The sequence below is a fragment of the Anolis carolinensis genome, chromosome 4 (genome assembly GCF_035594765.1).
Source record: "Anolis carolinensis isolate JA03-04 chromosome 4, rAnoCar3.1.pri, whole genome shotgun sequence".
NCBI lineage: Eukaryota > Metazoa > Chordata > Lepidosauria > Squamata > Dactyloidae > Anolis > Anolis carolinensis.
The window spans coordinates 118,424,494-118,447,813 of record NC_085844.1 but is presented as its reverse complement, the minus strand read 5'-3'; the positions used below and the strand labels follow the sequence as shown (position 1 = coordinate 118,447,813).

General features: G+C 40.8%; 1 protein-coding gene across 1 annotated transcript; it reads left to right on the top strand.

Annotated features, from left to right (window-relative positions):
* Positions 1–8,189: 8,189 nt before the first annotated feature.
* On the top strand, positions 8,190–23,005 carry LOC100552019 (serpin B10). Its single transcript, XM_003225584.4, has 7 exons — positions 8,190–8,541; positions 11,725–11,838; positions 14,325–14,465; positions 17,822–17,939; positions 18,596–18,738; positions 20,140–20,307; positions 21,519–23,005. Exons 1-7 carry the CDS (start codon positions 8,374–8,376, stop codon positions 21,921–21,923), a joined length of 1,257 nt encoding a protein of 418 aa, XP_003225632.2. The 5' UTR covers positions 8,190–8,373; the 3' UTR covers positions 21,924–23,005.
* Positions 23,006–23,320: the final 315 nt, after the last annotated feature.

The window sequence follows — 23,320 nt, the reverse complement described above, 5'->3', positions numbered from 1 at the left end:
AACAGGACCCCGGTTGGTGGCTCTTGAATGGGTTTTTTGACCGGGTTGGCGAGCCTCTCTACGCCCGGTCGTTGGCTTCCCCCGCCGGCTGTGTGCCAATCGCCTCAGACGCCTTCGTCTCCGTGGAGGACGCCGCCGCTAGACGGGCGGCGGGCTTCCCTTTGGCTGGGCACTCCCTGGCGAAGTGGCCCCCGTTCCCGCAATACCAACAGAGGTTTAGGCGTTGGCGGCGGGCCTTCTCGGCGGCATCTAATCTGGGACGCACATTGCCCAACTGCATCGGCACCTCCTCGCTCCCTCTGGGGTATGGGGATGGTGGTGGGGGTCTCCACACTGGACGCGGCTGAACGCTGGCGGGAGCGGGAGGTTTTGCCCCAGCTCTACCGCTCTGGCCTCGTACCCACTGTTTCCTGTTGGCAATCATGACTTCAGCCCGTAAACATTGATCAATGAGTGCTTCAAGAGTGTGGGGAGGATCCACCTTGGAGATTTCCTCCAGCATTTCAATGTTGAGACCCTCCCGAAATTGTCCTCTGAGGGCTACATCGTTCCAGCCGGTGTTGTGGGCCAGCACTCGGAACTCGGCTATGTACTGAGACATGGGTCTGTCTCCCTGAAAGAGGCGGCGGAGTTTGTGACCGGCTGCCTCCAAATTGTCCTCGATTCCCCAGGTCTCCTTAAGGTGGTCCAAGAAGTGTTGCGCTGATCTTAGGTGTGGAGAGGCTTGGTCGAACAGTGCCGTCGCCCAGTTGGCCGCTGGCCCGTCTAGAAGACTGTAAACCCACGCCACCTTGATGTCTTCTTGGGGAAACTCGGCGGCACGGGCCTCTAGGTAAGCCTGGCACTGGCGGCGGAATACTTGGACCTTGGAGGCTTCTCCAGAAAACTTGGTTGGCAACGCCATGGCCGGGAGGCGGATTCCGCGCTCCCTCAACCCTTTTATTTCTCCATCCTGCGCGTTGAGTCTGTCACGGATGCGGTCCACTTCGTCCTTGCTGATGGTGTAGCTAAGTGGCTGTCCACCCGGCACGGCTCCGGTAGACATTCTGGCCTTGGTTAATTGGTGCTTATGGTGGCGGAGTCAAACTGTCAGGACCCAGACTGCAAGGCACCAATAACCATACACAGAGGCCAGAATCTATCTAATATCTTTATTGAAGGAATATATAAAGTTAATAAAAGCAAGTGTATGAAATAGTCCAGGAGTAGACCTTTCAGGAAAGGTCAAAATTAGTCCAAGAAAACAATGTCCAATATGAAATATTAAGGTCCAAAGTTGTAATCCAATAACCGAAACACTCACTTTGCCAGGCAAAGCGAGGGGAGATGACAAGGTCCTTTAGTCCATGAACTTGAGCAAGGCTAGGAATTAACTTGATACTTGAAAACAAGGCTTGAATCGTGACACAAGGTAACGTGGAACAAGAACAAGGCCCGTGGAATTACTTGGTAAAATCCGTGAAACAAGGCAAGGTTTAGTCCTGGAAGGCGAGGCAAGATCCGAAGGTAAACAAGGCTGGGAAGCAGGAGCGAAGGCTTGAGAACAAGGACAAGGCTTGAACAGGAACGAGGCTTGAAACGGAGCGCGCTGTCCAAACACAACTCGCTCCGGAGGCTGACGAATTGACTCCGCGAAGTTACTTCGCGGGTAAAACACCTATATAGAGTCTAACTTTCCCGCCGAGAGGAGTTCTCTGGGAACCAGAAACGAAAGCTAATCTCTGAGACCAGATGTTTGACTCCTTAAAGATTCTCATGGAAAGCAGGCTTAATTGGCTAAATTCTTAGCAGCTATTCTAGCACTCCTGCGCGAGGCCGCTTCCAAACCTCTCTGTTGTTTACAAAACTCATGGCGAGAAAACACAGGAGATGTAGGCTCAGGGTTTGTTTGACATACTTCTGGAACACAACCCTCTTGCAGGTGCAAGGTTCCCAGATCTGGCTGGGAAGAATCTGGCTGGGAAGATTCCAGTTCTGACTGGGAAGGTAAAAAACCCAAGTTTTCTTCTTCATCAGGTATCACCATGTCATGAGCAGGACTACAAGGCCCATGAGTCATCACAGATTTTGGCTCAGAATAATATAGTAGTTAGAGCTTGGAAATGTTGTTACCTTTTTACTACAACACTCAGAATCACTGATTCTGTTGTTGTGGTCAAATCTGTTGTCAAAAGTAATGCTAATTGTAATAAATATTATCATTATAGTTTCCTCAAATTCTGAGTGAAAATGTAAGACTTGGACCAGATAGATTTCCAAGATTATTATTATTATTATTATTATTATTATTATTATTATTATTAAAACTTTATTTATACTCTGCCCTATCTCCCCCAAAGAAACTCAGGGCAGATTCCAATCACAAAAGGCAAACATTCAATGCCTAAATACAACAACCAATAACGATGTGTTGTCGAAGGCTTTCATGGCCGGGATCACAGGGTTGTTGTATGTTTTCCGGGCTGTATGGCTATGTTCTAGAAGTATTGTATGTTCTATGTTCTAGAAGTATTCTCTCTTGACGTTTCGCCCACATCTATGGCAGGCATCCTCAGAGGTTGTGAGGTACCATACAGCCCGGAAAACATACAACAACCCTATAACATAATATATAAATTAAGGTACAACATAATCTATCAAACAAATATATCAATATGAAGCAAAGCATCAAACAGAAGCATCAAATTAATCAATTACCATATTCTTCTTTTGTACTTTTATTACTAGCTTTATTGGTAGAAATGGCAGTTCATAATGTCCAGCCAATGAATTATGCTTATTTGTGATGGCCTAGAACTCTAGAAGACTGGGTTCAAATCACTTCTCATTCATAGCCATCATTGCATGACCTCGGGCAAGTGATGTTCTCTTGGCCTAAGAGAGAAGCAATGGCAAACCTCCTCTGAATAAATCTTGCGAAGCAAGACAGCACCAATGTCAATAGGGATGCTTGTTCCCGGGAGAAGGGGGAAAACAACTAGGGAGCACATGGCAACTCACAGCAGTTCTTTGAGGTTGTGAGCCAGCTTCCCTAGAGGATCATGTAGTGAGGTAGGATAGCCAACTCACTGGAAGGAGGTAGGCAATCTTGGCAAACTTGGTTTGTGTTGATTTGAAGGCACATAACATTGACATTACCTACAGACTTTTGCCCACCAAGCTATTGTTAAAGACACCAGACCAAACCTTGTGAAGCTCTCATTTTTCCTTGGATTATGCTGCTTCTGCTTCCAGGGTCTACACTTCTGAATTTCAGAAGCAAAGAGAGTAATGAATAGAATCATTATATTTGGCTTGTGATATATTGTTATTGTTGTTAAATGCCATCAAGTCAACTTTGACTTATGGTGACTGCAAGAATGAGAGACCTCCAAGTCACCCTATCATCCACAGCCCAATTCAGTTCTTGCAGACTTAAGGCCATGGCTCTCCTGAGTGATGAGTTCATCACATGAAGCTTTTTCCCCGTCCTAGGATGCTGGTGAGACGCAGCCAGGATGGAGTCCCTCACATGATGCAGGGCTACTTCTGGTGGGGCTCTGTCCTGGCTGTATCTCAGCAGCATGGTCAGAGGCAGCCCTGAGAACACGTGTTCTAATTCACTGAGGCAGGAACAGCACAGTAAGAAACTAGGGGCAGCCGGAAAACATCGTATGATGGTAAGGAAACAAAACGATATGCTGCCCCACTGTTTTCCCCACTGTCCCCCATCTGATGAGGTCCTGAATCTAACTACAGTAGAACCCCGGTAGTCTGAGTTAAATGGGCGGACCTCAGTCAACCCGGATGACTCGGATTACCAGGCTCCTCCGTTGGAAGGCAGCTTGGATCCGGAGGAGTTTGCAGCCCCTCCGAATCCAGGCTCGTCCCAACGGAGAGGAGGCTTCTCCATTGGGAGGTAGCTTGGATCCGGAGGAGCTGCAAGCTCCTCTGAATCCAGGCTGGGCCGACGGAGGGGAAGCCTCCATTTGGATCCAGGGGAGCTTGCTGCTTCTCTGGGTCCAAGCACCTGCCTAATGGAGAGGAAACTTCTCCCTTCGGCGGGCGTTTGGGCCAGCCATTGAGCGGGTGAAGGGGGAGGGCCGCAAAAGCCCTCCCCGTTCAGCCGCCAGTGCCTCGGCCCCTTTGTCACGCCAGGGGCCGGCAGCACCAGTGCCCGGTATGTCGAAGGAGCCAGTCGTGTGTGTTGCTAGATAGATATTCCCCTGCATGTTGCTAGGTAGCTTGCTATCTACCTAGCAACATGCAGGGGGCACCTCCCAAGGGGCGAGCATCCCGTGCATGTTGCTAGGTAACTTGCTATCTACCTAGCAACACACACGCCAGCGAGCAGATGAACGGGAAGGGCCTTTGCGGCCCTCCCGTTCACCCGCTCGGATTGCACGGTGGCTCGGACAAGTGGGGTTTTACTGTATCTAGAACAGTGGTTCCCAACCTTTTTTTGACCAGGGGCCACTTTGACCAGGGACCACTTGAACAGAGACCACTTTGACCAGGGACCACTTGACCAGGGACCACTTTGACCAGGGATCACTCTCTAATATTAGTATCGAAAGGGTTTCAAATCAGTTTTTGGTCAACTTTAGATTCGGTTTGGTTATTTGGGGTGCTGATTCAGAAAATTGCATTGGATAGACCACATTAGCTCTAGTTTCAGATACAGAACATATGCCATCCAGTAGTCGCCATCTGCTTGTCCACAGAAAACCATATTTAATAATCTAGAACTGGTGTGGTCTATCCAGTGCAATGGTCAGCTCTGCAGAAAGGAGCAGAAATAAAATAAATATAATAAAATAAATAAATAAAGAGGAAAGAGGTTTGTGGACCGGACTTTCGTTCTTGTGGCCCACGGTTGGGCTGTGGCCTACAGGTTGAGAACCACTGATCTAGAATGTGGTTTTCCTTTTTTTCTTTCCGCCCTCTACTTGACCAAATGAGTCATGTCTTTTCATGATATGACCAAAGTCCGACAGTCTCAGTTTAATCCTCTTGGCTTAATGTTAGCTGCTTTCATACATAGAATCATAGAATCATAGAATAGTAGAGTTGGAAGAGACCACATGGGCCATCCAGTCCAACCCCTGCTAAGAAGCAGGAAATCTCATTCAAATCACCCCCGACAGATGGCCATCCAGCCTCTGCTTAAAAGCCTCCAAAGAAGGAGCCTCCACCACGGCCCCGGGGAGAGAGTTCCACTGTCGAACAGCTCTCACAGTGAGGAAGTTCTTCCTGATGTTCAAGTGGAATCTCCTTTCCTGTAGTTTGAAGCCATTGTTCCGTGTCCTAGTCTGCAGGGCAGCAGAAAACAAGCTTGCTCCCTCCTCCCTATGACTTCCCTTCACATATTTGTACATGGCTATCATGTCTCCTCTCAGCCTTCTCTTCTGCAGGCTAAACATGCCCAGCTCTTTAAGCCGCTCCTCATAGGGCTTGTTTTCCAGACCTTTGATCATTTTAGTCGCCCTCCTCTGGACGCTTTCCAGCTTGTCAACATCTCCCTTCAACTGTGGTGCCCAAAATTGGACACAGTATTCCAGGTGTGGTCTGACCAAGGCAGAATAGAGGGGGAGCATAACTTCCCTGGATCTAGACGCTATACCCCTATTGATGCAGGCCAGAATCCCATTGGCTTTTTTAGCAGCCGCATCACATTGCTGGCTCATGTTTAACTTGTTGTCCACAAGGACTCCAAGGTCTTTTTCGCACACACTGCTGTCAAGCCAGGCGTCCCCCATTCTGTATCTTTGATTTCCATTTTTTCTGCCGAAGTGAAGTATCTTGCATTTGTCCCTGTTGAACTTCATTTTGTTAGTTTCGGCCCATCTCTCTAGTCTGTCAAGATCGTTTTGAATTCTGCTCCTGTCTTCTGGAGTGTTAGCTATCCCTCCCAGTTTTGTGTCGTCTGCAAACTTGATGATCGTGCCTTCTAACCCTTCATCTAAGTTGTTAATAAAGATGTTGAACAGAACCGGGCCCAGGACGGAGCCCTGCGGCACTCCACTTGTCACTTCTTTCCATGATGAAGACGACGCATTGGTGAGCACCCTTTGGGTTCGTTCGCTTAGCCAATTACAGATCCACCTAACCGTAGTTTTGTCTAGCCCACATTTTACTAGTTTGTTTGCCAGAAGGTCGTGGGGGACTTTGTCGACATTAAGTGCAGTAAAAGGGTACATGATGATCCCCTTCCCGTGCTAAATGCATGAAGTGGGTCTTTGAAAAGTATGGCTGGGAATGGGTGCTGTATATTTGGTTTTGCCATAGAGATCTCAAAATCCTATTTATGTACAGGTTTACATGTAATCTTCCACACCCAATGCATAATTACCATGACATGATAGCAGGCATCCATTGAGCTTTGAAGATGTTATCTATTCTGTGTAGTTGGCTTGTTGGCGAACTATGGGGATACAACTTCTCACCTCAGTGGCTAAATGAGGAGCACTTCCTGTTAAGACCACTAGTCACCAAAGGTCGCATTACCCCTTTCAACATCTCATCCTAATTAATGTGTAAAGATGGCCATGTCTCCTAAAATATTAACAAGGATTAATGTGGCCTGGGAAAAATTGGACATGGCATTATACGTAGGTGGCTCAGTTGGGTGGAACTGGATTATTAAGGAGTGGAATTATGAAAGTGTTTTTAAGAAAATTATTGGGAGGGTGAGAGGCAAGTCTAGACTTGAATTACTATTATTGGGAGTGGACAAATAAACCACTGGAGCAAAAGGATCCTGAAAACACTCTCTACAGCAACATTTCTTCCAAACCAAGCTTACTAACACCAGTCTGATCAAGGATAGAGATTCTAGGGATGGGTTTTGTGCAAAGCTTGTGGCCAACTTTCCTGGTATGTTTGAATAAAATTTGGACAAGGAAACAAATACATGCTGAGCTCTTTAGTATCTGGTTCAAAAAGACACTTTTCATGAGAGCTAATATCGCCCTGGTGGCGAAGTGTGTTAAAGCACTGAGCTGCTGAACTTGTAGACCGAAAGGTCCCAGGTTCAAATCCCGGGAGCAGAGTGAGCACCAGCTTCTGCCAACCTAGCAGTTCGAAAACATGTCAATGTGAGTACCAATAGGTACCAGAGCCGGTCCAACAATGAGGCGAATTAAGCGGTCGCTTCGGGCGCCAAACATACGGGGGCGCAGTCGAGACTGCTTTTTCTGTTGATTTGTTGTATAATGTGATGTTTTGGTGCTTAATTTGTAAAATCTTAATGTAATTTGATGTTTAATAGGCTTTTCCTTAATCCTTCCTTATTATCCAATATTTTCACTTATCCAATGCTTTTATTTTTCAGTGATTGTTTTTTTGGGGGGGGGGGAGGGGGGGGCGCCAACATTCTGTTTGCCTACACTTGTAAAATACCTAGGGCCGGCTCTTGATAGGTACAGCTCCAGCGGGAAGGTAACGGCGCTTCATGCAGTCATGCCGGCCACATGACTTTGGAGGTGTCTATGGACAATGCCAGCTCTTCGTCTTAGAAATGGAGATGAGCACCAACCCCCAGAGTCAGACATGACTTGACTTAACGTCAGGGGAAACCTTTAGCTTTTAATATCTTATATTGGGGGTTCTGTTATTATCAGAAATCTGTGTGGCTGTTGAGTTTTTTGTTTTCCCCACGAACAAACTGTATATCTAGTAGCTAGCATACAAGGAGTAATTCCCAGTGGCCACTAGCAAATAGAAAGTAAAGGACAAGACCTAAGTGAATATCTTTAGGCAGTGGCTTGCTTTGTGCATCACAGTTCCTGGAATCCTGCTTGATCTAACCAGACTTAGGCTCTTTCTATACTGCCAAATAATCTAGATTATCAAATTAGATAATATACATTATCTGCTTTCAATTGGAGTATATGAGTTTGTACTGCCATATAATCCAGTTCAATACAGATTATCTGAATTTTATATGGCAGTGTAAAAGGGGCTTAAGGCCTTAGATTGGGTATCTCAATTGAATATGTAAGTGTTGGTTATCCATCCAGGAGGTCTCCTCCACTAATAAGATTCTGGCCTTAGACTACTTAATGTCACAAACCAAAGATAATATTTCATCACAAAAAAACCCCCAATGCTGACAGGAAAAGACTTGAAGTCACACAATAATGTATGATACCATGATGCTTAATGTCTAATACCACAAAGCCAGTGACAAAATGATGGAGAGGCATTTTCTGTGGTCCAAAATGACTGATTCATTGTTCCAGAAAGTTTATCTTTCAGGCCAGTTGCCTGTTTCTTTTTCCCAAAAAAAATTGCAGAGTATCTGTAATAGCAAGGCTTGGATAACTGCTCCTAGGGAATAGACATACACTGAAATGTATTTTTGTGTCTAATTTCAATAGGTTTAAAATAGAAATGGAGCCTCTGGTGATAGCAAACACTGGCTTTGCCATTGACTTCTTCAAATATGTGTGCAAGGTTGAAAACAACAAAAATATCTTATTTTCACCGTGGAGTATTTCATCCGTCATGATCACTGTGTATCTTGGAACCAAAGGCCGTACTGCAGAACAGATTGCAAAGGTAAGCTTTGTGCTTATTTTTACCTTAAAGCTATTGAGGAGAATTCCTGCTACTACTGTGTGTAACTAGAGTAGCTACCACACATAAAAGGGTCTGTATAGAAAGGTATTTGTGAACTGCAGCAATGTCTCCCAATCATTCAATAACTATTATATTGTGTGTTTGGATAAAAATGGGAGGTACACTTCATTCAGTAATACTTTTTCCTCCCTACAAATTGCTAAAAAAGCAAAAACAATGATGATATCCCTGGACTATGAAAGATAACAAAACAGAAAATGAAACTCTACAGTTGTGCCTTTGAGGTCAGTTTTAATGAAGCTATTACCTAGCTGTGTGTTTTCTTTTCTGTATTTTTGCATTTTGTATTTTCAAAATTCGTTGAACTAGTATTCAAACTTGTTAGAATGCAAATAGTAAAGTACATGGTGAGGAATCAATGTGCCTTTAATTTTTATGTATGCCACATTGTGAAATACATAACTGATGCTAATTAATAACTTGAAGAGTAATTTGTCTGCATAGCCCTGTTTGTATTCAGCACCTCATTCAAACCAGCGTTAGCTGTCCCAAAACGTTTTGGGTTATTAAGGTGGATGACAAAGAACAAGATGACTTTCTGCTCAATATGACATATTAAGGACTTTATTCCATGAGCTGGGAGAAAACAGAGGGAACCATCCTACCTTCCCCCCATTTTCCACATTTTCAGGGATGGCCAGCCATCTCACGTCCTTACCATCAATGCCCATTTCCCCCCTCTTTCTCCAACTTTTTTTTCCATTTGGAGTTGTCAAGATATCTTAAAGGGTCAAAGATCTATAACGGTCTTCATTTTATTAACTACTATCAGGTTTGCAGGTTAATTAATTTTATAGATGCCCTTTTTGCAAATTTTACAATTACTCAAAGTCAGCATTCTCTTAGTACATATAAGTATTATACGCACACGCTATTATGTTTGAGATCCAAAGTTCATGCTGCATGGGTACATTTTCTTTGCCTACTTGTAAGTAAAAGGTAAAGGTTTCTCCTGACCAGAGCCAGCCCTAGGTATTTTTCAAGTGTAGGCGAACAGAATTTTGGCGCCCCCCCCCCCCCCCGAAACCAATCACTGAAAAATAAAAGCGTTGGATAAGTGAAAATGTTGGATAATAAGGAGGGATTGAGGAAAAGCCTATTAAACATCAAATTACATTAAGATTTTACAAATTAAGCACCAAAGCACCATGTTTTACAAGAAATCAACAGAAAAAGCAGTCTTGACTGCGCCCCCATATGTTTTGCGCCCGAAGCGACCGCTTAATTCGCCTCATTGTTGGACCGGCCCTGCTCCTGATATTAAGTCCAGTCATTTCCGACTCGGGGTTGGTGCTCATCTCCATTTCTAAGCCAAAGAGCCTGCATTGTCCGTAGACACCTCCAAGGTCATGTGGCCAGCATGACTGCATGGAGCGCCGTTACCTCCCCGCCGGAGCGGTACCTATTGATCTACTCACATTTGCATATTTTTGAACTGCTAGGTTGGTAGAAGCTGGAGCTAACAGCAGGCGCTCATTCCGTTCCCGGGATTTGAACCTGCAACCTTTCGGTCTGCAAGTTCAGAAGCTCAGCGCTTTAACACACTGCGCCACCGGAGCTCCTGCCTACTTGTACAGATGGCATTAAATGGGTTTTTGTTCTAAACACAGTCAAGACTATTATTTTCCCCTTTAACAGTGACACTATCATCATAGAAATGTGTTAACTGTGGTATGGCATTGGAAAATAGTCCTTAATTGACTCTGGCAGAATTCAAACTGTTAATAATCATGCTGTAGTAATCTAGGATACTTCCATAAAGGATAGCTATTCTGTATATTCCTCACAATTTTTTATTTTTTGGTGACAAAAGGGTGAGAAAGCAGAGGAAACGTATAGATTGAGAACATAATTTAAACTTCACTATGAAATTCCAGGTAAGGTATAGCAAAAGCCTTGTTTGCAAATAGATGCAAAAAATAACACAAAGGGGTTTTTTGTATTTCTCTTAACAACATCCATCCAACATGCCTAACAATGTTGAATGATTTTTAAAAAAGAAAAAAAAGAAAAGTTTCCAGAAACACTTTGATATGGCATCAGAACAAGCCATTCAAGGGAAAATGTCCTATGGAGATATCCAAAATTTAGAACATGGCAAAAGTAGTTATTTGAATTCCACACATTGTTTACAACTTTTATATTAAGGGGGCTGATGAAAAATAATCAATTCTAATGATAACTGAATGCTACTTTATGCCAGCCTGGATCTTCACCAAGAAAAGTGAGAGAGGAAACCAGTAGGTAAAGGTAAAGGTTTTCCCCTGACATGACGTCTAGTGGTGTCCGACTCTGGGAGTTGGCGCTCATCTCAATTTCTAAGCCAAAGAGCCAGCGTTGTCCGTAGACACCTCCAAGGTCATGTGGTTGGCATGACTGCATGGAGCACTGTTACCTTCCCACTGAAGCAGTACCTATTGATCTACTCACATTTGCATGTTTTCAAACAGCTAGGTTGGCAGCAGCTGGGGCTAACAGTGAGAGCTCACTCCGCTCCCCGGATTTGAACTGCCGACATTTTGGCCAGTAAGTTCAGCAGCTTAGCGGTTTAACCTGCTGTGCCCAGTAGTTAACAAAATAAACCAGTAGCTAACAAAATAAAAAGAGCTCATTTAAAAGAAGTTCTTTACCAATCTCAGGGCCATTTTTATTTGTCACAACATGTTTAGAACTTCCTCTAATTTTCATCTCGTTTTCCATTTAAAGGACAGAGTAAGATTGGGTCATCACCTTGTTCTTCATTTGCAACATGTCTTTAAATATTTTCTGAGCTGAGCTTAGAGTAGTACCTAGAACACAATAGCACAGGCAGATACTTGACAATGTTGATGTCTAGGGATAAATTGCATCTAATCTTTTTTTAATCTAGTGACACAGACATGAGTTATGAGCATATTAGAAGTCATAATGACTCATTGGTTTCTGGTAGTTATTCTAAGCTACCAGACAGAGGATTCCTGGGGCTTCCATTCTGCACCAATTCCCTCTTTCCCTCTGATAAAGAAAAAAAAATGGAATAAGTAGAAGAAAACCCTAGCAAGGCAACAATGGGTAAATGCTCTAAAAGTCTAATTTCTTCCCCCAAATTTATCAAAATTGCAGGTGTTTCACTTTGATAAAGCTGGGGGCATTGAGACCATGCAGATTAGGAGTAAACCACGAGCATATTCCAAACTGGAAGAACTGTTGAACAATCCCTGCATCTCTATTCAGAAGGTAATATCTTCAAAACAAACACTAAACATAGTTAACTTGAATGTACACAGTATTTGCCTTTTCATTAAGCAGCATTTGAAAAATTCAGATACTCTAACGCTGAATGGAAATAATGATAAGATTGACAAGTCATCGACTCCCCCCCCCCCCCAAAAAAAAGCTACAGTAGAGTCTCGCTTATCCAACGTAAATGGGCCGGCAGAACGCTGGATAAGCAAATATGTTGGATAATAAGGAGAGATTAAGGAAAAGCCTATTAAACATCAAATTAGGTTATGATTTTACAAATTAAGCACCCAAACATCATGTTATACAACAAATTTGATAGAAAAAGTAGTTCAATACACAGTAATGCTATGTAGTAATTACTGTATTTACGAATTTAGCACCAAAATATCATGATGTCTTGAAAACATTGACTACAAAAATGCGTTGGATAATCCAGAACGTTGGATAAGCGAGTGTTGGATAAGTGAGACTCTACTGTATTTGAACATTTCTAATTGACTTTGAAAAATGAATTGTACCTTTTAAAGCAATGAGAATGGCATGCTTCCTAGTTTACACAAACTTGTTTGCACAAAGTTCTTCAAATTCAAGACTTCGAGTCTTACCATTAAAGATTAAAAGATTAAATGAGTCACTCAAGTGAGACAACAAACTATAGCCCACAGTAAGTGAACATTCCCAAAATATACTACTTCGTTGTTCATTTTCAGCTGAAACTAGATGTACTTTATGCGTACTTTTACATCCTTTATAGAAATTCGGCGAATGTGAATGTGAAGTAATCACTGAGAAATACGGAATTGTTAAAGTGTCTATTGTGTAATTGTAGTTAGGATTGAGAGAAGGCTGAGATGAGACATGATGGTCATGTATAAATATGTGAGGAGAGGTCATAGGGAGGTGGAAGCAAGCTTGTTTTCTGCTGCCCTGTAGACTAGGATGCAGAACAATGGCTTCAAACTACAGGAAAGGAGATTTCACCTCAACATTAGGTAGAACTTCCTCACTGTGAGAACTGTTCAGCAGTGGAACTCTCTGCCCTAGAGTATGGTGGAGGTTCCTTCTTTGGAGGTTTTTAAACAGAGGCTGGATGGCCATCAGTAGGGGAAGCTCTGAGGCGATTTTCCTGCTTCTTGGCAGGGGCTTGGACTAGATGGCCCACAACGTCTCTTCCAACTCTATGATTCTAATGATTTAATATTTTTTGTCTTCATCCCATGTTTTTTCTTAAACCCAGTAGGAGACATACTACTTTTGAGAGGCTGTTGACTATATCTCCCATTGGCCCTAACTAATTCCGCCAAGCAATAGTGAATACAGGGGAAAGAGGAAATATAGTCCAGAAACATCTGGATGGTTACATGTACCCCACTTTTATTCCATAAAACGTTGTATTTGATCTTGGGGAAACTAGAGTGTCCATGAATTTATCACAGCATTTTGTGCTGATCTGATATTTTCATTAGCATTTTCTTATTATATATCATTGGCCTCATTTTTCAGGCAAAGCTAACCTCCCAAAGGAGCTCATACAAATTCAGATTCAATAACCAGTACTAGTAAGGGGTGTTGTATGTAAAAGAAAATAAGCCATAGGCTCTGTCTTCAGACCAAACAAGGTGGAAAAGAATGGAATATTAGGTGAATCTAATTACAGTAGAGTCTCACTTATCCAAGCTAAACGGGCTGGCAGAAGCTTGGATAAGCTAATATTTTGGATAATAAGGAGGGATTAAGGAAAAGCCTATTAAACATCAAATTAAGTTATGATTTTCCAAATTAAGCGCCAAAACATCATGTTTTACAACAAATTTGACAGAAAAAGCAATTCAATACTCAGTAATGTTATGTTGCAATTACTGTACTTACGAATTTAGCACCAAAATATCACTATATATTGAAAACATTGACTACAAAAATGGCTTGGATAATCCAGAAACTTGGATAAGCGAGGCTTGGATAAGTGAGACTCTACTGTATTTTGACAATATCAGAATAAAATCATTAGTTCTAAACATAAATATTTGATATAACGTATTGAGTAGGGAACATATAGCCTTGTAAAGGTTGTTATTAATCAAGGTTATTGTATGTTTTTCCGGGCTGTATGGCCATGTTTCAGAAGTATTTTCTCCTGACGTTTCGCCCACATCTATGGCAGGCATCCTCAGAAGTGACGTAGCTCACAACCTCTGAGGATGCCTGCCATAGATGTGGGCGAAACGTCAGAAGAGAATACTTCTGGAACATGGCCATACATCCCGGAAAAACATACAACAACCTTGTGATCCCAACCATGAAAGCATTCGGCAACATGTTATTAATCTCCCATCGGCAGTAGCAGAAGAGAGCTGAAGCAAAACAATTTCTGGTGGGTCACATAACATCTACAGACATAAATGAGAAATAATGAGATATTTAAGAAAATATGTAGACAAGACTATGCATGTAATGTAGTATGGTGTTTTTTTTTTAAGTTTAAACCACCAGTTGAAATGTCAAGCAACATCCATTCAAGATTCCAGGCGCTTAGCCAAGAAATCAACCAACCTTCAAAACATTTTTTGCTGAGAAGTGTCCATCAGCTTTATGGAGACAGATCAGTGCCTTTCCAAACAGTAAGTGAGCTTTTTACCAATTACTGAGTAGAACAAAATGTGCATAAATATACTCTATGAATGTATGTAAAAATCCTCTAGCACAGTGGTTCTCGATGTGTGGGTCCCCAGGTGTTTTGGCCTACAACTTCCAGAAATCCCAACCAGTTTACCAGCTGTTAGGATTTCTGGGAGTTGAAGGCCAAAACATCTGGAGACCCACGGTTTGTGAACCACTGCTTTAAAAAGTCATTCTTGTAAAGCCTGGTTTCCTTACAGTTTGAATCTGTAGTGTTTGTAGCTTCTGGATTTCAAAGACTGAGAACTGTGTTTGTTAGAACCCTTTTGCCAATATCCTCTGAACTCTTTCCTGAGTTTTCTCAAATATATCTTCATTAGCCACATGTTAGAATATCATCGTTTTATCTTACCATGAATTTCCAATACAGTAACACTGTAAATTTAGTTGCCTTGAGAAAGCAGATAGGTCAGACTAGACAGTAGACAGCAGGTACCCTGTTTCCCTGAAAATAAGACATCCCCAGAAAATAAGACCTAGTAGAGGTTTTGCTGAATTGCTAAATATAAGGCCTCCCCCGAAAGTAAGACCTAGCAAAGTTTTTGTTTAGAAGCATGCCTGGCGCCTGCCAAACAGAACACCAGAGCATGCAGAATTGGTAAATGTACATACCAGTTGTACATGGAAATAATGGTAGTAACAAGAAATTCTTGATAGGATTCAGTTTGTCCTGTTATGTTGGTTTGTGATGACAACTACTATATAGTATATAATAAATGTTCAAATTTTTTGTTCAACAATAAATGTGAATTCTTCTTCATTGAAAAATAAGACATCCCCTGAAAATAAGACCTAGCACATCTTTGGGAGCAAAAATTAATATAAGACACTGTCATATTTTTTGGCAAAACACAGTACATCTATACTGAAGAATGCATGCAGCCTGACACTACTTAACTGTCATGGCTCTGTGCGGTGGAACCATAGGGATTGTAGTTTGGTGAGGCATCAGCACTCTTTGTCAGAGAAGGCTAAAGACATTGTAAAACTTCAGCTTCCATGATCTCATAGCCTTGAATCATGGCAGTTAAAATGGTGTCAAACTGCATTAATTCTACAGTGTAGATGCACTATGGAACAGACCATCTGAAAGTATCTCAGTATGACAAGTCAAGTGCTGCAAAGGGCCCTTCCACACAGCCCTATATCCCAGAATATCAGGGCAGAAAATCCCACAATATCTGCTTTGAAGTGTGTTATCTGAGTTCACACTCAGATAATGTGGGATTTTCTGCCTTGATATTCTGAGATCTAGGGCTGTGTGGAAGGGCCCAATGAAGTTGTCTGGGGTGTTGTGGAACTCTATTGATACCTTGAGTTACCTGGCATCCACTAAACTGTAGTTGTAATGTTGTCTTCTCTGCAATAGCAGCTGATGTCTTCTTTGCCAGTGAGGTGGTGAATCTATTCTAGGATTGTGCTAAATTAAAGGAGGTAGCCAAGGTTATAAGAATAATTTTCAGCTCATTGGAGAACTCCTTTAAAGCCCAGCTTAACATCTGGAGTGGATTCAAAAGCCATCACTCACTTTATCTTAGTACTAAGACAAAGCAAAAGTAATGCCTAGCAACCACAACAATGCAAAGGTTAAAGTCTGTGCCTAGCTCATCCTGATTAAAACCCAAATCCTCTCTTTGAAGGGCTGCCAAAGGATTGCCTTTTATTTGGAGGCATTTTTATTTGATTGATTTATTTGGTCAATGTAAAGATTTTTTAATAAAAACTCTATAAGAAAGAAAAACAGGGCTCTTGAAGTTCTCCTTGGAGAGCATGTTCAGCAGAAGGCACATAGGCCTGGTGAAAGTTTCTAATACTATTAGGGTGAGTGGGGGAGATGTCCTCAGTCTTTTTGGTAATATATAAGAGACCGCCTTGTCCGAACCTTATAATATGGTAGCTGAGGCCTTACAGATGCCTTCAGCAGATTCTAGCTCAGTGGTGTCCAATCTTTGGTCATCCAAGTGTTTGGGACTCCAAATCCCAGGATCCCTAGCCAACTTGTCCAGTGGTGATGAATCCTGAGAGCTGAAGTCCAACTCACTTGGAGACCCAAAGATTGAATACCACTGGTATAGATCAAGAGTGGAAATCATATTATCCAGAACATCTGGTCTTTGAGACATCACCAGATTCCTCTACTCTCTGGTGATTTTTCAGCTGAAAAAAGCCTCTAAGGTGCACTTAAATACTGTTTTGAAAGGCTCAAAAATCTGAAAGCGCAAACTATTTATTTCAGAAGTGACTGGAAGTAGTCCGAAAGTTCATTTTAGTATGAAGGAATAACAACCATAGCTGTGTGTTGTTGCTTACCTTTGGATCAGAGATGCTAGAAATAGTTCTTTAGTCCCCCATTAAATATGCACTCTTTATTTACATGATCTGTGCTTGGCATATTGCACCAGAATGAAAATATAAGGCACTCCTCTCATTCTAATTTTCTTAAATATTAAATATTTTGAAACATATTTGACCTCATTCTAATTCATATGGAATTGTGACTGTAAAGCTGATATAAACATGTAGAGGTTGAGCATCCCTTATTTGGGATTCCAAAATCTGAAATACTCCAAAATTGTCCACATGGGTCGCTAAGGTAATGAGATGATAGTTCGGTGTGCAAACTTTGTTTCATGCTCAAAATTGTTAAAAATATTGAATGAATTTCCCTTATGGCGATGTGCACAAGGCATTTATGTAGCAAATATATTTTCATGTTGAAACTTGGATCTCATCTCCAAGATATCTCATTAAGAAGGCATATGTACTACAGTGTTCCCTCACTACTTCGCGGTTCACTTTTCGTGGATTCGCTATTTTGCGGTTTTTCAATAAACGCTAGAAGACTATTATAAATCATTAAAAAAAATACAGTTTACAGCCTGAGGAAGGGAGGAAGGAGAAGCCGAAGGGAGAGAAAAGAAGCCCAAGTGGCAACAGGAGGAGAAGGAGGCGATTTATCAACACACAATTGGTTGATAAAAACTTAAAATAGTGTATAAAATAATGTATAAATATTAAAATAAATATAGTGTCCCTACTTTGCGGATTTTCATTTATTATGGGTATTCCTGGAACGTAACCCCCGCAATAAGTGAGGGAAGATTGTATAGCTTCTTCTGGTCCAAATTTTGGGTAACAGATACTCAACCTGTAATAACTGCTTGTTTTAACTGCAGGAGTATATTCCCATTTTAATTTGCTTCTCTTGATGTTTAAAATATTTATTTAGATAAGTTTTTTGCCTCCCCGTTTGGCCATATGGTATTGTTAAATACCAAAATATTGCTTTACTTTTAAGGAATATGTACGATCAATGAAGGCATATTATAACACAGAACCACAAACAGTAAACTTTCAAGGAGCTGCAGACGAAGTTAGAAAAGAGATCAATGCATGGGTTGAACACCAGACAGAAGGTAAGTGCCAAGTGTAAAGTAATAAAGCGATTGCAACAGACTACTATGAGAAAATGCAACATAGTCTAGGATTTTTAGCATGGAGAAACAAAGCATGCTGTGTAGAAACGAGATGGGGAAATGTATTTCCCACTCTCTAGTATCCAATACTACAGTTGAATACATGCTGTATCCAAGATGCAGCTGGAAACTTTTTATATGACTTGATCTTCATTGGACATCACATGCAAAACAGAAGGGTTTAAATTTTACACCTCAATTGTCGCTCTTCTAAATTCTGTCATACACATACATGCACAAGGGTTGAAAACAAGAAAGAAAAACTTTCTTGTACTGTATAGTCATGGTATCAAAATACTATTTCCAGTACTATAGACTGTAGCTAGGTAATAAAATCAGGAGGATGGTATTTTTCTCATGCTCAGCTTGGCATCTGAGCAGCAACTATGGGATCAGAACAATGAGCTAGATGTGATTTTGGCCTGATCTAGCATTATTCTCCCTGTATTCTTGTGAATGGACAAAACCACAGATCAATGTTAATGGTGAAGTCACATCTCTTAAGTGATTTTCTCAACACCCACACTTCCCTCTTTTATCCAAATGAATAACGCTGGAAAAATGTATAATGACTCTTTCTGTCGTTCCCCGGAAAGGTAAAATAAAGAACCTGTTAAATGAAGGCTCTCTAAATTCACTGACTCAGCTGATCTTGGTGAATGCACTGTACTTCAAAGGAAACTGGTCGAAAACGTTTAAGAGAGAAGACACGACAGAAAAGCCTTTCAGACTGAACAAGGTATGAAATTACATGATACTAAATGAACAAAAACAATAAAGCACTCCAGTTCATCACTCAATAACTATGCAATGTACTAGCAAAGAAAAGGAAGATCCTTCTCAAGTACATGCACACTCAGTACAGAAAATGATGTTCTCAAAAACATAGAAACTTTATTTCAGATTTGCTAGGCATACCAAGGACATTGTCAGACCTGGCAAATAGTAACTGCATAATACATTTCTAGGCAACACAATTATAATACAGCAGAACCTTGACTTAAGAGCATCTCAACTTAAGGTCATTTTGAGTGAAAAATCATTGCTAAGTCCCTGGTTTTGCTTTGACATACAAGCCACATTTTGAGTTAAGAGATAGTGCCAGAGGGAGCACTAGCACCAGACTACAGGGCTTTAAACCTTCAAGGGAGCAGCCTCCATGACTTGTGCTCTTGTCTACTTTGGGAGATTGCTGTCTGCTTTGCTCTTGTCCGCTTTGAGGAACTTTGGGTTAGTTGATTTTGTGTGGTTTTTATTCCTGGTATGTTTGACTTCATGAAGAAAGAGAGGGAGAGAGAGCAAGAGAGGGAGGGAGGCTGGAATGAGTACAGTATGAAGAAAATAATGCTTCTGCCCCTTTACTTTGTGCTTTGTGCTTCCTTGTCACAACTTTATGCTTCTATCATTGATCATTGATCTTTCTTTTTATTGTTCCATGTGAATGTGCATTTATACATTATTTGTTATTTATAAAGTACATTTTCTTATTTAAAAACATGTAACAAAATGTCATGAAGATTCAGAAGTGACTGAACAAATGAACAACAAACAAAAAAATGGGGGTAGAGGGATTTGGGGGCTGGAACAGATTAATAGCATTTCAATTGTAAATTTGCTTTCAGATAAGAGCAATTTGTGTTAAGAGCTCAGTCACTGAACAAATTAAACTCTTAACTCAAGATATCACTGTATTACATGGGCTTTCATCTCATTTTTCAAGATGAAGCTTCAAATTAATCTTGCACAGGCTTTCTCCCCATTGGTCCTTAGTCCAGCTCTCAGTTCTTTCTGTCATAAGAATGACTTTGAGACTGGGTTGGCAATAGACGCTTGATTTCAGTAGCATAATAATTTTCTAGGCTTAGATAAACATTTCTTCACTGAGAAGAGATTTCCCCACAGACTCCTGTAAATGCAAACACGTATTGACATGTTCAAAGCATGGCAAAATCCATCATTTAGAATGCATACACATAGTTGTTATAAGCTATAAAATAACAAGTACAAAAACCGAAAAAATGGGCCAAAATGATATGTATCAAATAAACATGGCAGGACTCATGATCCTGGCAGCCCCAAGTGCATGCAGGTTAAAAAAAATATTCGACTGAACATACAAAGTGTGTTTATTATCTTTCAGAACACAAGTAAACCGGTGAAAATGATGTTCCAGCACAATATATTTAATTGGAACTACATAAAAGAATTACAGACTCAAATTCTTGAGCTTCCATATCTCAAAAATGACCTCAGCATGTTTATTTTACTCCCTGATGACATTAATGATGGAAGCACTGGTCTGGAAATGGTAAGTCAAAGCTTTGTGTTTAAATTGTTCTAAAATCAAGAGATCTGTTTGGGGCATATAGATGATGAGCAAAGTCTCAGAAGTTGTGGGAAAAACACATAAGCAAACTGTGCACAAACTAGATTGCCACCAAATCTCCTCCAAAATAAAATTTCATAAATGTTACACAGTATGATCTCTGCTTTTGACCCCATCCAGTTCCTCAAAGAAAGAGATGTCTGATATGAAGGTATTATAGTATTTATTTTAGCAGCCATAACGGAAATTCCACTCACAAAATCCTTCACTTTCTTTGCTTCTGACTTATATTGGAAAATTGTATTTTAAATTACACGCCCAGCCAGAATCTAAGATAATCTTTCACCTTGCATTGTGATTATGTATTTTATTCTACTGGTCATGTTCCATTCCTGTTTTCTAAACAAGGGGCGGGGGTGAACATGTGACTTTCCAATGTTGTATCTTGCACTCTGATTGCTCTTAGCAAGCACACATATCCAATAGTGAAGGATAATGGGAACTGTAGTCAAACATTTGTCGGTCAGCAGTCCTGCTGGCACAAGAGTTTAACTCAGTGCACCACTGGGGGCTCCTGTGAATTGTCATAAGTCCCAGGGAAAGCTACTGTTGTCCTGCTGTCATTGTTCTGTTAGACATTCCAGAAAACATACGAGGGTTATCCAGAAGTACATTACATTTTGGAATTAAAAATGAACAAAGTATAGGAGAAAACATTTACCCAAATACCACTTCTCACGTAGTCGCCATTCAAATCTAGGCACTTATCATAGCGATGAAGGAGCTTTGCAACTCCTTCCCCACTAAATTCTGCTGCTTGCTTCCTCAACCACTTGTTTCCAATAATGGGGGCATGGCTGGCAACGCAGTGTTTTGGCGACGCTGTGCAGCTGCGGAAAGGGGTGACCGGCTGGTTGAGGACAAGCGGCAGAATTTAGTGGGGAAGGAGTTGCAAAACTCCTTCATCGCTATGGTAAGTGCCTAGATTTGAATGGCGACTATGTTAAGAAGTGGTATTTGGGTGTGGCTTTCAACTGCATATGGTAAATGTTTTCTTCTATACTTTGTTCATTTTTAATTCCAAAATGTAATGTACTTTCTGGATAGCCCTCGTAGTTGTGGACATTTAATTGAATGTATCTGAGGATCTGATCTGTAACAATATGTGTCTTTTCTTTTTTAAATAATTGTAGCTAGAAAGAACATTGACTTATGAGGCCTTATCCAAGTGGACTAGTCCGGAAGAAATGGAAGAAGTTGAAGCCAACGTATATCTCCCTAAGGCTCAATTAGAAGACCGCTATGAGCTCAAATCAGCTTTGAGCAGCATGGGGGTAATGGATGCCTTCAGCTCAGGCCAAGCCGATTTCACTGGGATGTCTGAGAAAAAAAAGCTGGTCCTGTCCCAGGTTTTTCACAAGTGCTTTGTTGACATTAATGAAGAGGGCACTGAGGCAGCCGCTTCAAGTGCTGCTAGTGTAGATGGACGAAGTGACCATGGTGCCATTTTATTTGCAGCTGACCACCCTTTCCTGTTTTTTATCAGGCATAATAAAACCAAGAGCATTCTCTTCTTTGGCCGGTTCTGTCAACCCTAAAATATTTCAGCTTCTCAGTTAGCAAACAGGAAGGATCTTGCTGTGGCATGAATTTACACAACACAGACAGTTTGTCCAAATATGTCTAAATAAGGTGAGGTTTCTGCACTTTCTTACATGTATGGGGAAAGACAGAAAGTGCATTTGGCTACAAAAGATATGCGCATCAAGTAGCCAAGTCACTGTTTTAAAATAAATCCAGAAAACCTCCAAAACCACACTCAACACATTTGCATTTTCTTTTTGGTAATTTTCATGTCTTTCCTAAATTGCTTTTTTAGTACCAATACAAACTAGAGTAAGAAGTTTGATCTAAGCCTTTTCAAACTGCAAATATTAATGGAAGTTGTCCTAGAAATCAATCAATTTATATCCTCCTGGTTATATTTTTATAAGCTAAAGATGGTCCCACTTGGTGTTACATTTAGTAATATAAACATGGGATCATTTTGAGTTGTATTAATTTATTAACAATGAATTGTTTTATTTTGTTACCTCATTCCTGTTTTATTTAAAAATGTGATTGTGTTTCATGATTTCTTAACATGGTAGTATTGTAAAACTCTTTGGAATCTTTGAAATGAAAAGTGGCATAGAAATGTCTCAATAAATGTTATATATATTGGAAAAAAACTGGCAGTGACTCAGAGAGCAATGGAAAGAAGAATATGTGGCATAACAATAAGAGATAAAGTCAGCAACAAAGTGCTGTGTCAAAGAACCGAGGCACGGGATGTGGTCAATGAAATCTATGAGGCAAAAAGAAGATGCAGGGCATATAGTATGAACAAAAGACAACCAATATACATGTTGACTAACGAACTGCGTACCAAGAGATCACAAACGGCCAAAGAACTTGAACTCTATATTCCAAATAAGTTATCTTGTATAAATTGCTTGCACAAGAATTACAGTTATGTTTCATGTTCCTCTCTAGATATCTGTTGACATATTTTAACTATCCTCTTAAACAGTAAAAACTACCTTGCAAAAACAGGAAAGTGTGGGCACTCGGGTGTCTTTTGTAAGATTTTGTAAATGTACATGTTGAACAAATGGAAAATAAACTTGAGTGAAAGCAATTCCTGTCTCAAAGTGAAATAAAGTTTAGTTTTTTCTAGCAGTTGCTTCTACAAATCAAGAAATAACTACCGTGTTTCCCCGAAAATAAGACAGTGTCTTATATTAATTTTTGCTCCCAAAGATGTGGTAGGTCTTATTTTCAGGGGATGTCTTATTTTTCCATGAAGAAGAATTCACATTTATTGTTGAACAAAAAATGAACATTTATTATATACTGTGTACAGCAGTTGTCATCACAAACCAACATAACCAGACATAATCAGACAAACTCTGAATCCTATCAAGAATTTTTAGTTACTACCATAATCATGCAA